Source organism: Nicotiana attenuata, chromosome 9 (genome assembly GCF_001879085.1).
Source record: "Nicotiana attenuata strain UT chromosome 9, NIATTr2, whole genome shotgun sequence".
In the NCBI taxonomy this organism is placed as follows: Eukaryota; Viridiplantae; Streptophyta; class Magnoliopsida; order Solanales; family Solanaceae; genus Nicotiana; species Nicotiana attenuata.
In genome coordinates, this window is record NC_031997.1 from 41,082,273 (window position 1) to 41,100,478 (window position 18,206).

At 38.4% G+C, this 18,206-nt stretch overlaps 1 protein-coding gene across 1 annotated transcript; it reads right to left on the reverse strand.

Moving 5' to 3' along the window:
- LOC109232308 (non-specific lipid-transfer protein 2-like) lies at positions 7,129 to 7,664 on the reverse strand. The gene has a single exon (XM_019398033.1). It carries the CDS (start codon positions 7,600 to 7,602, stop codon positions 7,309 to 7,311), a length of 294 nt encoding a protein of 97 aa, XP_019253578.1. The 5' UTR covers positions 7,603 to 7,664; the 3' UTR covers positions 7,129 to 7,308.

Below are 18,206 nucleotides of genomic sequence, written 5' to 3' on the forward strand. Positions count from 1 at the left end.
TATAGAAGACATAGCGGGAAGGATTCCGACAATTGGGGAAATCATAACTCTAGACCTCCTTAATCTTTTCTCTAACCCTCAGTATCGTTAGTTGTTAATTTACTATTTTAATTTGCTAGTTAAGTAGTTAAACACAAGAATCTTAATATCTATAAGTTAGGAATTGTTCAAGCTTGTCCTCTTGGTGATAGTGAACAGCTACAGCTAAACCTTAGTTCTCTGTGGGATTCGACTCCGGACTTGTAAACCGGAATATATTTGCAACGACCGCATTGTCCTTTTTATAAGGCATAGTTGGGCGTGATCAGCTACCTGGATCTACTAGAACACGTTTAACTTGAATTTTATTTAACAAAATAGAAATTACCAGGGCATCATTGTGCGGCTGAGATATGCCTTCCGCTTCCTCGTCATTGAATGATAGGACGCCCTCGGGCACATAGCTCCGAGTCCGTTTTTCTGTGGTGATCGACATTTTGGTGTGTTTGAATATAGGCCCTTGTGGAACATCGACATCGCTAATGATCATATGAATTACTTGTTGCGGTTCTTCCTACTCATTTTTTCTGTTTGCATCTCTTTCTCTGAAGTGGTTCTTAGCTCGATTACTGAGAAACTCTTGAATATGACCCTCGTTGGACAATCGAGCCACTTCCTCCCTCAGTTGCCTGCATTCTTCAGTCTTATGGCCATGTGTGCCATGATATTTACACATCAAGTTTGGATTCCTTTGAGAAGGATCAGTTTGTATAGGCCTGGGCCACCTGGTGTCTTTGATTCTTCCAATAGCTGACATGATCCCTGATGCATCTACACTGAAATTATACTCCGACAACCGAGGTGCTTCAGCGAGGTCGGTATGTTTATCAAAACCATGCTTACTCATAAGTCCCCGAGGATTCTGTCTTCGATCATTTCTCTGATCGTTCCGAGGAGGATTGCACTCCGAACTGTTGTTTCTTCATTCCGAGCCATACGGCTGATACCGTTCCCTATTTGATCTCGTTTCCATGTCTGTATCCCTCGGGGACTTAACCACAAATCTATTTGGATGAACTGAGCCCGAGGGGGCTCCCAGCTGGTCGTCCTCGACCTTGATCTTCGACTGATAACGATTATGTACATCTGCCCACATCACAGCTGGATACTCGACCAGATTTTGCTTCAACTGTCGTGATGCGATCAAACTCCGCTCGTTCAATCCCTGCATAAAAGCTTGTGCTGCCCAATCATCCGAGACTAGTGGTAATTCCATTCGCTCCATTTAAAATCGAGATACGAACTCCCTGAGCATCTCATCATTCCTCTGTCTTATCTTAAAAACGTCTGATTTCCTTGTCGCAACCTTTATGGCCCCGGCATGTGCTTTCACGAAGGCGTCTGCTAACATAGCAAACGAATCGATAAAGTTCGGTGGCAAGTTGTGATACCAAATCATGGCTCCCTTTGACAAAGTTTCCCTAAATTTTTTCAACAATACTGACTTGATCTCATCATCATTTAAGTAGTTTCCTTTAATCCAGCAAGTGTATGAAGTAATATGTTCATTAGGATCAGTTGTCCCGTTGTATTTGGGTATATCGGGTATACGGAACTTTTTAGGAATGGGCTTTGGAGCCGCACTCAGAGAGAATGGCTTTTGTATGAATTTCTTGGCATCCAAACCTTTCAAGACCGGGGGTGCCCCCGGTATTTGATCAACACAGGAGTTATAAGTCTCCACTTTTTTTATCATTATCCTCAATCTTTTTCTCCTCGGACTAGATTCTCTTGGTGAGTTCCTCGAGCATCCTCATAATTGTGGGATCAGTCCCCGAGCCATTACCGCTTGATTTTTTTGGCACAGGCTCAATGCGTCTAGTATTTTTTGGTTCGACTATACTTGGAGTTCTGTGCTGACTTTAAAGTTGAGCGATAGCAACCTGTTGAGCTTGTAGCATCTCGAATATTACTTGGAGGCAGGCTCCCCCATCTCCTATACCCTGTGTTCCTTGGCCACCAGATCGGGCTTCCTTTCGTACACTTCCTCCGGGGTCTGCGCCTAAATCCGCATTCAAAGCATTGTGTGAACTAACCTTGACTGGTTCCATATTTGGCACTTCCCCAGGGTTAATCAGTGGTACACCGACCCCTACATTGTTGTTTTCCCCATAAAATTCAAGACCATCATCGCCGTGTATGGGTGTGTTTTGTGAGTTTGACATGTTTTAACTTGAGAACAAAAATTTTTGACAAGAACAAGTGTGAAATAATCATTATTATCTTTAGCCCCACGGTGGGCGCAAAACTGTTTACCTCGAAAATACGAGTAACAATTAAACTTGTTTGTAGTTTTAAAGATATGTAATTTATTTCAATACTAATTAATAACGAAGAAGTATAACGTGCGAATGAAAGGGATAAATAAAATCTAACCAGTGTACAAGCCAGTCTCGACCTCGAGCTAAGGCGGCCTCGAGGTAGGTCAAGAACAATAAAGTAAGAACAACAAAGCTAAAGGACAATTCTGATGAAATATGAGCAAGAAAGTAAGAGAGTATATTCTTTGCCAATGATTGATGATGGTTGCAAATGATTTGGGTCCCCTTTATATAATGGGAGAGCCCTAAATAAGGTACATTTGTATTTACAGTAAGGAATCTTATTGGAGCAGTTGTCTAACCGCCTAGTACAGATTCGTACTAACTCGTACAAATCTATTACGGAATTTATCCCATGATCTTGGGGACGTGGCGAGAATCTTGCTTTTTCTGTTACAAACTCATAACAGCATCATCTCGGGGTCGATCGCACTCGGCTTTGGCGCTCATTGCATACTTCGATCTTCGAGCCTTATATTTTGTCGTCGGGCTCGAGCTTGATCCATCGGGCTCGAACTTGACCCATCCTGAACTCGGGCTTGAGGCGACCCCCTCGAGCCCCTGAAATTGGGCATACCTAATTTCGACAGTATACAAAACTTCCAGCATATTATGTTGGAATTCCAGCACACGAAAAGTTCCAATATAATATGTGGGATTTATGGAGCTTCTGCCAATGGTGGATCCATGATTTTAAAGCAACGGGTCCTCTATTATCCTTAAGTTAAGTTGATGCATAGTATACGTGTATGACTATTTGAAACTTAAAATGAGAGACTGTGTGTGTATATATATATATATAAACATTAGAAGAAGTATATAAATTTTATACACTTTTGCGACTACCGAATATAAATAGTTTTGATCGTGGGCTAATGATCTTTGCTCAAAAATATATTATTAGGAACATTTCAACAAAAATTAAATGGAGTACTATTTTTGGACAGTAAAAGTATTTCATCAATCTCCACACTTGAAATATTTTTAAGTGATAGTAGCAGATAAAAGAAAGAAAGAAAAACGAATTTGGAGGGGGAAAAAAAGAAAGGAAAAAGGTAACAAGAAATATGGAAAAATAGCTCAAACAAGGGCAAACGAAAAATAGAAAAGAATGGAAACAATCAAACAAGGAAAGGTCTTCCCCATCGCAAAACATACAAAAAAGCATTTACCTTCACACCAGTTTCAATCCCCAAAACAAACAATATAAAGGCCTACAATATAATCTCTAAACCAAAGCACCCAGCTCAGCTTTTAGTCCTCTGAGAAGGACTATCATTTCTTTATTTAGTGTCGAATCTGCTTCAGTATCGAATTATTTTTTTTGAAATTTGTGATTTTAAACGTGTTATAATATTTATATGCCTATAAAATAATCATATTATTAATAGTAAACTTAGAAGTGTAAAATTAGATTATTTCAAAATACAAAAATATATTATTATTTTTGGAACAAACTGAAAAGAAGATAATGTTGAGAGAAGAAATAATAGTTTTGAACCGTGTCCAAATAACAATTCAAGTCTCGCGAAATATGAGGAGATAATCTTTCTAGTCATTTACTTTTAAATGACTCAAGTTACACTTTTGCTTTACAAATTTCAAAGAAATGACAAGTCAGTTGATACTTTGTTAATTTTTCTTCTTGTTGACTTTGGAGAAATTATGATGTGATTCTGAATCATGAAGGAGGAAAAGAAATCCACGCTACAGTTTGGTGTTAGGATAATATTTTTGGAAAGATTATTTGAATATTCTATGTAAATTATAACTCTATTATTTCGAATTTTTTCTCACCATTTATATTTATATCAGATAAAAATTTAATTTAGAATACAAACTCAATTTACTGTCGGTCCGAGCAATAATTCTACATTCAACTCAAATGACAAACTAGTTTAATTTCTCTTTTCCTCCACTCGCGACTTTGAAGATATATAAGTATATCCACAGCATTAAAAATACAAAAATAATATCCTATCCCTTCCTTGAAGTATTAATGCTGCCATTTTCCTTGACACTCGTCCAAAACCTCATGTCTACTCGTCCACTCATTTTCTTCTTTTAGACTTGTAAATTGTAGTGGATCCATATTGTATTGACCAAAAAATAGAATTATAAATCTAAACCAAATTCTCAAAGTAGCAACAACCAAATGAAAACTTAAAAGAGGAAAATGAAAAAGAAGAATGGAGGGAGGTTCCAGAGTGCTCCAACAAGAGTTAAGCCAAAATAAATAAAAGACTTCTATTCGCATACCCCTACACTTCCATGATAGTAACTATAATTCCTGTAATTCCTTACACATGTACCTCAACCTGGATCCCAATTGTAGTCCAATAACATCTTATTGGGATGTTTCACATTCTGACCCGTGCATAACTCATTCCCAGGCCCAAGTACTTTGTTGTGGTTTACCCTGTTTGTAACATAAATTACCTATAATGCCCATTGTAATTTTCTATTTTCTTTTATTATAACTCAAGTTATCCAAATATGTCTGGTATTTAGAGCAATGTGTTTAGTAATCAATAGAGCTCTCAATATGGGTGGGGCCGGGTTAGCCCAGTTCACGTGAGCTTTAGCATATGACGGGCTGGGCTGGGCTGGGCTAGCCCACTATTTTGATGGGCCTTATAATGGTCAATCTACCCCAGCCCTATGTGGGCTGATGGCCTCCACGGGCCGGCCTATTATTTTTTAAAATATAATTTTATATTTTTTCTTTAAGTTCTAACCTAAAAAAAAAATATTTAAAAGTTAAAAAAGACTTACTGGAAATATTTCACAAAACTTAATAACATTTTATACTTTTCCAACATATCACAATAAACACTAAAAAAGTAAAAGACAAGACTATATTTCATTCACTAAAAGTCAAAACTCAAAATAAACTATTCAAGTGAACGTCCATGACGCTTATGGGATATCCAACACATCATCTTCGTCAAACACATTTGAATCCGCTTGTGAGAAGGTTGTATTGACATCATCGCTCTCATCTACATTTACAATTCGTACGCAATATTAATTAGTTAAATATTAAGAATAATTAAATTTTTAAAACTAATTATCGTTTTAAGACTTTGATCTCTTAACATGATAAGTTTAATAAACTTTAAAGTTTGGGATACTCTTCTTATTATTTTTTGTGTCATATACTTTTTATATTTTATATATTTTAAATAAGTATTTTTATTAGGTTCACGGGCTGGTCCAGGCCAGCTGCCTCAGTCAAGCCTCACGGACCACGGGCTTACTCTTGCCGGGCTTAAAAGCCTCGTTTTTAAATGAGCTCCAAAAATTCTAGCCCAGCCCTAAATCATGGGCTAGGCTATGCTGGCCGAACGGGCGAAGCCCATATTGACAGCTCTAATAATCAAGTAAGTCCATATATACAGTTAAGCTGTTCCACATTTGAAATCATCGTAATCAAATTCATTGAACAAAGAAATGATTATCTAGAATTTGTAACTATATAACTGGCTTTTGTTCTCTTAAACATGAGTTATGTTTATTTCACTAAAACCTCATGAAATTCTCAATTATAAGCACCTTAAATATACTAATATACTTGTTCACCTTACGCAAAAGAACGGTAGTATAGCCAAAACCATAGATGATAGATGGGGTTTTGACACAGTTACCCACAAAAACAAAACTATTTACCCTTGTCTACCCATTTGTTTTTCTACCCATAAACTAATTACATTTCCTACCCATAATAGGTTTTATTTGTAACACTAAACGTTCAAGTTCTGCTTCGTTGCAGGTACTAATTATTTTGGTTTTGAAAAATTTGCTAATTACTTTTAATATTAATCATTTAATACTCAATTACTAAATTGTTAGAGTTCTACATTCCTTTTGTTAGTTGCATTTGATTTATTTTTTTTAAAATATTGTTACAGGCCGTTTAGCGAAGATGAAGTACGGAACAATGCTCCGCAGGTGGTGACTTGTAATGAGTACCAAAGAGAAGTAGCTGTTTCACAGAACATTGCTGGGAAGCACATAGATAGAGTTTTATGTTCGATAAGGTAATTACTAACACAAAAAATGGTTAGCTTCCACTGTTGATTACGAAATAGTTTTTTTTTAACCTAATTCATATATTGGGCTCAAATTTATTGTATCTTTTTCGAGCATCTATAATAGTTCAAGTTTCTAAAAAAATGGTTAGTGGGTAATTAATTTGGGCCACATTAGTTTCAAGGTCTTTCAATAGTTGATCTAATTTTTCTTACAATAAATCACTATTAACTTCTCAAAAGATATTGGGTATGAATAATAAATAGTTTGGGCATGTGCATTAAAGGGTAAATAGTTTGGATTTAATGGGTATAAAATGAAATTTTCTCATCGTAGATCTAGGTAGATGTATCAAAATTAGCCCAGGAAAACATGACCCCCTAACCCGTGCAAAGTTGGGTGGGTTATTAACCTGCCTATTATTTAAACCAGTTAATCTTGATCCAATCTGTCTTAACTCATTTAAAATTTGGCCCAAGTTAATTCATGAGTAATTTTGTCAGAATATTTTTAAAATAAATTTTTTTGATATGTTAATCATAACAAAAACAAAAAAGTCTTAATTAATTAATTAATAACGAGAAAGTTTAGTCCATCTTGAAGTAGCCCATCTCACCCGAACCAATTTTTGGACGGCTTATTGATCCGTCCATTTATTGACTCAGTATATTTTGACACACTCAAAATTGGCCAAACCCGCCCATTTGACGCCCCAGATCTAAGGCAATTATGGAACTAAACCAAGTAATAGCAAGATTTATTAGTATACCAATCAATTACTCATCATCCCAGTCTAGTCGGTATAAGAGCAAGATTCATCTAAGGGAAAAAAAAAAGGAGGCAATTTTATTTAGCATTGCTTACATAATATGGTGATACAGATAATTTTACGATGTGATTTTTTTTTGTTAAGATTCTAACAGCTGGGAGTGGGTACTCCGCAGGATTTAGCAACTCTCTTGGCATTAGGAGAATTGACATAAGGCCTTAGGTTTGGATCTTTGAGGTACCCACAAAGACAAGGCTTCTGCTCTTTCAACTTAGCGCAACATGCCGAAGAGGGTGGCTGCGACGATGTGATCGCCCCGGCACACGGACTCAGCTCCATGACACTGCACGTTACTGCCTCTATCGCCCGAAATTTGCCAAGAAAAAGGACTAGCGTCACAACCAAGAATATTGCAGCAAAAGAATTACTACCCTTCTTCATCTTGCAAAATGGTAGATAAATTTGAGAAGAGAGAAAAGAGAAGTGAAGGTGAAGAGCTAGTGAAGTGGTGTGTGTCAATTTATAGCGGAGTAGGGGGGCAATGTGTAGTTGATTAAAATTGGAGAATCTACTGTTTTTGAAAGACTTGAAGGGCCCGCGTTGTTGAAATTTTTGTTGAATGGCCTAATATATCATTATAGCTTGGTCCTACTAGTGATAGTGCTTTCGGCCATAAATATTTTTTTTTGGGGTGTCACTAAACGTAAGAAGACCAATTCGGCCAAACTTTTAAAATTATCTTATTTAAGAAAATATTTTAAAAAAAATATTTGCGTGAGAAGCACTTTGTGTTTGGCTAATTAATCTGAAAGTATGTTTGCGCAGGAATTAATATTTGGCCATACTTTTAAAAAGTGCTTATAAATATATTTTTCTCAAAAATATTTTCTTAAAAAATACATTTGGGAAGAAAGTTATTTTTTCGTGCTTCTCAAAAACAATTTTTACTTCTACTCAAAACTTATTTTTTCCCTCTTCTATAAACTTGGTCAAACATCTCAACTTTGGAGAAAAATTACTTCAGACTGAAAAAAGCAATTTTAGCCCCAGAAAGCTTTGACCAAACAATCTACAAGTCTCGACCGAAAATGGAGGACATAATTGATTGCAGTTTAACTTTAATATAATATCACCATGGTGATGAATCAGATATCAACTCACATATTTAATCAGATATTTTGATTCAAACTCTGGATATGAATATTTATGATACAGAGTATTTTTCTTTTAATGGATTCAATGCATTGAATATCTGAATTTATTAGTTGGACAAGTGAGTACTGGATATCAGAAGACTAATAAAAATAAGTTTTTATATGTGGACAATGTAAAACAAATTTACCCTAAAAGATTACTTTAAAAAATAATTGCTATACAGAATCTATTGCACTAGGTTAAATTATACTGACGACTGTTTAATCGAAAAATAAAATTTCAGTCAAAGCCTATATTTAGAAGAAAACGGATTACTGATAACCAATTTTTACTTCACTTCCACGACAATCTATTTGGAAAACGGCAAAAATTATAGAGAGAATTAACAAAGAGAAATAAGGAATAAATTGATAGTCAAGTCCTAAAATAAAGGTTGAAAACTTTGATAAAGCAGAGAATTAGAGAATGTTTTTCAGTAGTACTTGGAACTTGTCCTTACAAATAAAATTCTTTATCCTTATATAGGAGTGTACAATCATAACGTTTTCCACACTTAATTCGAATCTATTATGAGCATTAATTGCTGGCTATCATAGGTAACCATAACCGACGTATTTATAGCTATAAATGCCTTATAACGGCTATGATTTCCCTTCCTTATTTACTTTTGGTTCGTGTATCTTCCCCTCTTTTTGACCTTTATTCATTCCATTCTTGCCTCTTTTTTGACAACTGTCAGGCCCGATCATCTGTTCTGTACAGTCTCGTGGGTGTTTCCCCCATACCTTCCTTGTATTCATAATTCTATTAATTGAGAGTGCCACTTATCGCTATTCCATTGTTCCACGCGTCATGCTTCGTCAGTTTACTAACATTCTACGTGTAATGTCTTTTTTCCACCAATATAGAGAGTTCCCCCACTTTCTGAATATTCTTAACTGAATATTCGGGAAGTGGTAAGTTTTTATGGCGGGAATTCTATTCTGTTGTTTTTCCAGTGTGATCATGTCTCCCTCAGAATCGACGTGACATTCTACTTAATGCCCATGCCACGTGGCTTCTAACTATTGGCTCTGCAGTTTTTCAGCGCTTTTTAGGTTTTCTGCGAGTGTGTCAGTCACGAAGTGACGGTTCCATTATGACGCTTCATAATGACTAACTTTAATGATGGTCGTGTCTTCTTAAAATACTTCATTCCTTTTTGATCTCTTGGAGTCTTCCCACCATATTGCTTCTTCTTTGTATTTCTGCAACCTTCCTTTCATATTCCTTTGGACAATCATGTCTTCTTCTACACCTGACCCCCGTAAGGTTGTGATTGTTGACGAACTTGTTCCTTCTACTGCTCCTACTAGAAGTAGGAGAGATGGTAGACTTCGTACTCTTGGTTCACCATCTAATCATTGTCGATGCCCCCTTTTTCTCGCGAAATCGAGTTTATGACATTTGGGCGGACAACTCTTTTTCTTTTGGGAATTGGGTTTGCAATTTAGAAGAGTCGCCACCTAATGATTAAGTGCATTAGGACACTAAAAATGAATTTGATTTAGAAAACCAGAGGTTGGGTAAGGGCTTGAAATTATCTCGAGGGAAAGGTGTTAGGCATCCCTCAAGATCCACTAGTGTGGTTTCCGGCCATGCTACAATTGTGACTTTAAATACAAACAACAAGTAATCAAGCAAACATTGTAAATACTAGGTAACTTTCACATAACGGTTGCAAATAAAAGAAGTACAAGAGGTTTAAAGAGTGCTGAAATTTGGAAGAAGGTAGTTTTATAATTAAAGAAAGATACACAAATAAAGGAGAAGGGGTCAAATAACTGATGCAAGTAATTCGAAAAAAAAAAAGTGAAAGAGGCAGAAGTTTGGGGAGAAACAGTACTGAAAATCAGACAATTAAAAGAGAGATTTTGCATAGTAAGTACAAGTTATTGAAGTAAAAGAAGAAGTTAAAGAAACTGAAAACTAAACAGCTTTAAAATTCTGGAAAAAAGGAAGTAAACAAGTAAAGAGTGAGGGGGTCCTAGGTTTATAAATAACACGGATCACCCCACACAACACCCGGTAACCATTTATACACGTGGTGTTATCGCGTGGTCATCATATCCATGTCTACCCTTACCCACCCCGTTAAGGTATTAAATCGCGGAATGGTCTCGTTACTTATTACATGCTATTACCCGTCTCAATCCTATCAGCCCCGGAGGTATTAGGGACTACTAGTCCTAAAGGGGAGGGAAAATTGGCTTTTAGAGTTTAAAAAGGACAAAAGTCTAAGGCGACATTCAAAACATACATGACAAGTATGGGGAAGCACATAACAGACAAGGCTCAAACAAACCTCCTTAAAACATAAAGAAGATATAGTTTTAGCATGTCTTTTAGATCCTGATTAGGTCTTTAATTAAACTTAAACGTTAGGGCGTGGCTGATTTATCACATATTTTCAGATAAGAAGTCCAAATTAGGCCTGCCCGCTGGTTGTAATTATTAAAGACTGGTGTAGTTAATTAATTACCTAATGGCTTGCCTAGGTGAGACCTATGAGCATGATATCTAGCAATGCGAAGTATACTGATTTTAAAGAAAGCAAACATACACTCTGCAGATGTTGAGTATCGAAATTGTTGATTTTAGGCTTGATTCAGATTTAGTTGATTACCCTTATAGACATGCTTTCTAGGCGTGATTGATTTTAAAACGTTTATAGAAACACGAGAGTCCTATAGGCATGGTATCTATAATGCGATTTTGTTATTTTAAACCTTTAAACCAAACGATAGATACAAAATGCAGAATTTAAAAGATCCTTAGGCAGGTTATCTATACGATGCAAGAATGCAGAAGCCTATAGTCATGGTATCTCGATGAGTGCAGAACCTCAAAGGCATGGTATCTATATATGCATAAGTGCAAAACTATAAGCAAGATTTCTATATGAAATGCATAAGTGCAGAACTATAGACAGGATTTCTATATGACATGCATAAGTGCATAACTATAAGCAGGATTTTTATGTGAAATGCATATGTGCAGAACTATAGACAGGATTTCTATATGACATGCATAAGTGAAGAACTATAAGCAGGATTTCTATATGATATGCATAGATGAAAAGCAGGAATAAGCTCCTAAGAACATGATGTCTACCCACATGCATACATGAGTGACCCTCCCCTTTTAACTATATACCCCCACAAATTATTACAACCCAGAATGAATAAAGGAAAGTAAAATTACATCAGAAATTAAAGTACAACCAAGGAGAGCCTAATTTAGACTCCAAGTCTGAAACATGAAATAAACCAACTCCAAAGATCTGATTTCCAAAGCCTTTCTCATTTTTGGGTGTGTCAGAGTTCCCAGGAGCTTCATGAACTCCGGGCAGTTCTTACACCCAAATAAATTGCAGAATTGAATTAAAGTGCAGTGTGGAAGGGCCAGCCCTCAGATGTCCAAGTTCAGAGGGAACTCAAGGTCCCAAAGCAAGGCTCATAGGAGGGGGGCAGAACTTAGAAACTAGGAATGAGTGTAAGTGCAATAGAGGGGATTCTGGGAAGGCCATGGCAGGCTGGTGGTCATACTCATCAATTAGGAGTTTTTGGCACACCCCTGACCAGCCTGTTAGCCATATTTGTTTGGGAGTTAGGATCCACTAAGGATCGGGTCCAAACATGAGCAGCAATTTAGATACTGCCATGCCTGAGCCTTAACTCAAACACATTGAGGGAATAGCGGTATAGGGATTCACAGCAGAAAATAGGTGCAAAGAGAATAATATATAGATTAATCAATGAGCATGGATAGTAAAGTAAACAGGATTGCAGAAGCTGTAAATAAACACATTGGTGTGATGGTTGAAACTAAATTAGGACATACCAGTTTCAGAAGTAAGCAGAGAAAAAGTAGTAGTAAAGCCCAAATTGCAAGCAAACAGCCAGAAGAAACTCAGATGAGAATGTGAAAGTATTGAAATTGAGAGTGTGAGATGAGTAGTGTAAGCTGAAGGTGTGTAAAAGTATTGAATTCGAAGTTGTCTTAAAGAGTATTCAATCGTGTGTCCTTGAAAGTGCAGAAGGGTAGTCCCCTTTTATAGTGCAGAAGGCAAGTAAGAAAAGGTAAGAAAATAGTTTTACAATCAATCACATAAAGTCTCCCTTTAGTTAAGGGATTCTAATTTCAAACGGGTAGAAGACAGTTAAGGAAAGAATTTGACTGAAATCTTTTCCAAAGTAACACAAAGAGGGTAAATACATAGGAGTTTATTTAAGGAAAAAGAAGTCCAGTGGTACACGGTTTGTGAAAATAAGGAAAGGGAACCAATTAAACAGTCAGTAAAATCAAAATCGCAGGCTTTGTTCGAATGAACCAAGTCAGGAAAAGAGAGGAAAGGGTTTTACTTAAGAAAAATCAATAACAATCAATCAAACCTTACTAAAAGGAATTCGGAATCAATCATAATTGGCAAAACCTTTTTGAAAGAAGAATTTCTCATATATAAGGCACACAAATATCAAACAAGAAGGAGTTGTCATGCTGATTAGAAAAGACTATCATAGAAACAGTCATAAAAAGGTTCAGGTCCAATTTATAGACTCAGAATGAGTCTGAGAGTTCAGGGTTTCAAAGTAGAACCCCAGTCCAAACACAAAATCGAACTTGCCAAAGAAACCCCCAAATTCTAGGGTTTTCACTCGAATCAGGCACAGAGATGAGAAGGCAAGCCATTGAAACAGACTCAGAGGTCTCTTTCAGAGACTCATAAGAGACCAACAAACATCATAGCAGGTTTGAAAGCATAAGAACATGTTTGAGAAAAGCTTCGGAATTTAAGCAAGTTCAGCAGAGAGAAGAAATGATGTAAACTTAAGAACAATAAAGGAAGCATGCTTAGAACTCAAACAAAGTCAGGTAAAGCAAACAAAATTTAAGAACTTAGTAGGAAACACGTACAGTAGAAAAATACTGAAAATATAGCAAAGAACAGATAGAAGAACATAACAAAGATTAACATGCGAGCCTAGTCTAAAGGCACAGTAGAATACAAAGATATAGAAGAATCGTGTATAGTAGGAAGAAAACAGAAGAACAACACATGCGTGGTAGAGAAGGAAAACACACGAGCATAATATAGACAAACACACATAAAGAAAAGAATCAGAAAGATGTTTTGAAAACCTTTCAGAAACCCTAAATCGAAGAGAAACAATTTTGAAAGAAAAGATTGGGGAAAACACTTAAAAAATCCAGTCACAAAGATATCCTCGAATAGCTTAGGATTTCGGAGAAACCCTAGAAATGAGAAAGGCTCGGAAGAAACTCCGATCTGGAGTCGGATGAGGTGGGAAATAGGCTCCTAATGCTTGAATACGCCTGAGCATGGCCGGAGAGGCCATAGAACCATAGATCTAAGAAGGTCTGAAAGAGAATCATCGAGGTCAGACCTCAAAGCTTCGAACACACATGGTCTAATGGTGGAGGGGGGTGAGTACAGACCATCCATGGCCTGAGAAGCCATGGATTCCGGTGAAAGTACGGTGGAAAAGGGTCGGAGACGGTTAGGGTTCCTTCGAGAGAATTTTGGGAGTGGAGAGTATTCAAGGGCGGCGGACTAAACGAAATGGGGGGATTAGGGTGGGGTTGGTGAATTAAAATGGAAAGGGGTGATCCTGGCCATTGATCAAAATGATCAACGACCTGGATTGAAAGAAAATCCGGGCGGGTTAAACAAATGGGTTAAGGGGTTGGGTAAAATTGGAATTGGGCCGGTCCAATTGGGGTTAGGATTGGGTCAATTTGAGGGCTAAAATTGAAATGTAAATAGGCTGTAATTGCAAAGAAATGAGGCTAAATGTTAAATAGCCAGTTTTCCCTTTTTTTTTTTTAATAAAAATAGTAAAAATGATTTTAAAAGCAAATTAAAAGTACTGAGTCAGTTAATAACACATAAATATTAATTTAAAAATACTGGAACCAATTTTTTATAACTAAAATGCTATTAAACTTAAAATAGGCTAGAATTGCAATTATATGCAATTTAGCTTTAAAATACCAAATAAATTTGTAAAAAATGTATAAAAAATTACCTTAACTATATTTTTGTATAAACATGAGAATAAAATAAATTATTCACGAAAATTGAGGATTTTGGGAATAATTACTGATTTTGTACTGCTAAAATGGACAATAAATTGATTTTAAAAATCTTTAAAAAGTTGGAAAAAATACTAAAATCCTTAGGCATGCTTATATATGCATATATATGTTATTTTGAAAGTATTTTGTATATGTGGAAGTATGCAGGGAAAAATTGGGTATCAACAGCTGCCCCTCTTTACCCGGGAAGGATGGAAGAGTTGTCGGGTAAAGATATGATGGCCAATTTTGACCGAACGGGATGGTTTGAAATGATTGACCGTGCTCCAGTTCCTGAGCTGCCTACATATCCCTGGTCTTACAGGAATCAGGCCGTCTGTAGTTCGGGATCCGTCTGCGGGACATGCCGATGGAGATTTTCAAGAACGGACGAGATATTTGGGTTTGCCTGCAGATAAATAATACGAGCGCATATATTGTGCATAAAGTTAAATGTGATGCAAGTTCCCGTTGGACCATGAATGATGTCTTTGGACGGTTAAGATGATGTCCTCAGACCATGACGTCCTGGGCCATGAAGCGTATAATAAAGGATTCGCCGGCTATGAAATGATGTTCTTGGGCTATGAGAATGATGCCTCCGAACCATGATGCCTTTGAATAATGCTATGCAAAAGATAAAATGGGGTCCTCAGGCCATGGCATGGCGTTCTCGGGCTATGCTAATGGTGCCTCCGAACAATGACGCCCTTGGATAATTTGGCGGTCTTTTAGCCCATGAAATGCAAAAGGTGGCGATATTTCAGCCGATGCAAAATTTAAATGAGGTGGCGGTATTTCAGCCGATGCTGGATTTGAATGAAGTGACGATATTTCAGCCATGCAAAGTGTAAATAAAATGGCGATCTTTCAGCCGATGCAAGATTTAAATGAAGTGGCGATATTTCATCCAATGCAAAGTGTAAATAAAATGGCGGTCTTTCAGCCGATGCAAGATTTAAATGAAGTGGCGATATTTCAGCCATGCAGAGTGTAAATAAAATGGCGATCTTTCAGCCGATGCGGATGGAGACAGAGCTTAGTCTCGGAAGGCAGAATAGGTAGCCTTATGCAATGCAGAGAAATGCAGATGGAGACAGAGCTTAGTCTCGGAAGGCAGAAAGGTAGCCTTATGCAATGCAGAGAGATGCAGATGGAGGCAGAGCTTAACCTCGGAAGGCAGAAAGGTAGCCTTATGCAATGCAGAGAAATGCAGATGGAGACAGGGCTTAGTCTCAGAAGGCAGAAAGGTAGCCTTATGCAATGCAGAGAAATGCAGATGGAGGTAGAGCTTAACCTCGGAAGGCAGAATAGTAGCCTTATGCAAAAGATGAAAGACGAATAGTAATAAAAGACTCTTAGCTGATAACTGACAACTGGTTGCTGATTGTGATATTGTGGCTGCTGGGGATATTGTATGCGGATAGCGGTTGTGAAGCGATAATTCCGAGAATCGTATTCCTGAGCAGTAGGAGTGCGTAATATATAAACTTGTGACTTGGGTTCCTGCATCCAAAGAAAAATCGTGAGTTTTGTAGAGGGGAAAGGTTAGTTCCATGCCCTCGCTGACTTCGCTTGACAGGCTCGGCTTCTGATTTGGTGATACTGTGTGTATCCCTGGGGTAGCGTTGCTAAACAAAACAATTCCAATGATAAACATGCATGAATTTGTTAAAGATATGGCATATCGTATATATTTAAGAAATAGTTTTAGATAAACCGACGACTGCGACGTGGTTCAGGACACTGCAACCTCTCCTGCTATGGAATTTTGAGGGTCCTCCTCAAAATTCTGCCCCAGTTTACTGGGCTGCTGCTTCTGACAGCTGCTTGCGATGATCGGCTGAAGTTACTTCGGAATTTTGAGGGTCCTCCTCAAAATTCTGCCCCAGTTTCCAATTGCAGGGGAAATGAAAATTTTATTGAATTGTGACCGAACCCATAAGGTTGCCTACGTATCCCCTCTTAAACGGGAATCAGGTCAGACGTAGTTCAAATTACATCATAAAGGAAATCATAAATGGTTACACATAGTATCGCTTCACTGCATCTGAATTGATCGGCTTCGACCAAACTTCTCCGTCCATTTCTGCAAGTATGAGGGCTCCTCCTGTTAGAACCCGGTGAACCATGTACGGACCCTGCCAGTTGGGAGAGAACTTCCCTTTGGCCTCATCCTGATGCGGGAAAATCTTCTTTAACACCAGTTGCCCCAGTGTAAACTGTCTTGGGTTGACTCTCTTGTTGAAGGCTCGGGACATTCTGTTCTGGTAAAGCTGACCGTGGCAAACTGCATTCATTCTTTTTCCATCTATAAGAGCTAACTGCTCGTAGCGACTCTTTACCCATTCTGCATCGTCGAGTCCTGCTTCCTGTATGATCCTCAAGGAAGGAATTTCTACCTCGGCAGGAATGACCGCCTCTGTACCATAAACCNGTTTGGGCATGGATTTGGTTATCCCCATATCACGCCATCCTTGATTGCCACGGCAAGACTGTCACATTGGCGATGCTAGGGTTGCCAGGGTTAGAGTGGAGGGGTTCCACAGTTGATACATCCATTCGGGTTATCTCTTTCTTGAAGGCTCGGCATATGGTCGAAAAGGGGTGTTTCGCCTATCTAGCTTATGTTCGGGACACCACCGCAGAGTCTTCGACGATTGATTCGGTTCCAATAGTCTGGGAGTTCGCTGATGTGTTTCCTTCTGATCTTCCTGGCATGCCACCGGATCACGATATTGATTTCTGCATTGATTTGGCTCCAGGAACCCAGCCTATATCTATTCCACCGTACCATATGGCTCCGAAAGAGCTGAAGGAGTTGAAGGAGCAGCTCGAGGAGTTGCTAGCAAAGGGGTTTGTTAGGCCCAGTGTATCACCTTGCGGTGCGCCAGTGTTATTTGTGAAGAAGAAGGATGGGACTATGCGGATGTGCATTGACTACCGCCAGTTGAACAAGGTTACCATCAAGAATAAGTACCCGTTGCCGCGCATTGATGATTTGTTCGACCAGTTGCAGGGTGCTAGGGTGTTCTCTAAGATCGACTTGAGGTCAAGGTACCACCAGCTGAAGATTCGGGACTCGGATGTTCCGAAGACTGCATTTCGGACGAGATATGGCCATTATGAGTTTTTGGTGATGTCCTTCGGCTTGACTAATGCCCCAGCAGCATTCATGGACTTGATGAACAGAGTGTTCAGGCCCTATATTGATTCCTTTGTCATCGTCTTCATTGACGACATCTTGATATACTCCCGTAGCCTGGGGGAGCACGAGCAACATTTGAGGGTAGTGCTTCAGACCTTGCGAGAGCAGAAGCTGTATGCTAAGTTCTCCAAGTGTGAGTTCTGGCTAGAGTCAGTGGCATTCTTGGGGCATATCGTGTCAGGAGAGGGTATTAAGGTGGATCCCAAGAAGATTGAGGCAGTCCAGAGTTGGCCACGTCCCAGTTCGGTGACCGAGATTAGGAGTTTCTTGGGGTTAGTAGGGTATTACAGGCAATTCGTGCAGGGCTTTTCATCTATTGCATCACCTCTGACCAGATTGACCCAGAAGGGTGCTCCTTTTCGCTGGACCGATGATTGTAAGGCGAGCTTTCCAAAAGCTCAAGACAGCCTTGACTACAGCACCAGTTTTTGTGTTGCCTTTCGGTTCAGGGATGTATACGGTATATTGCGACGCTTCACGCGTTGGCTTGGGTTGTGTATTGATGCAGGAGGGGGCGAGTTATTGCCTATGCCTCCCGTCAGCT

Bases quoted from the DNA above. Each gene is read 5' to 3' on its own strand.
- LOC109232308 (XM_019398033.1), bottom strand. From the start codon at position 7,602: ATGAAGAAGGGTAGTAATTCTTTTGCTGCAATATTCTTGGTTGTGACG.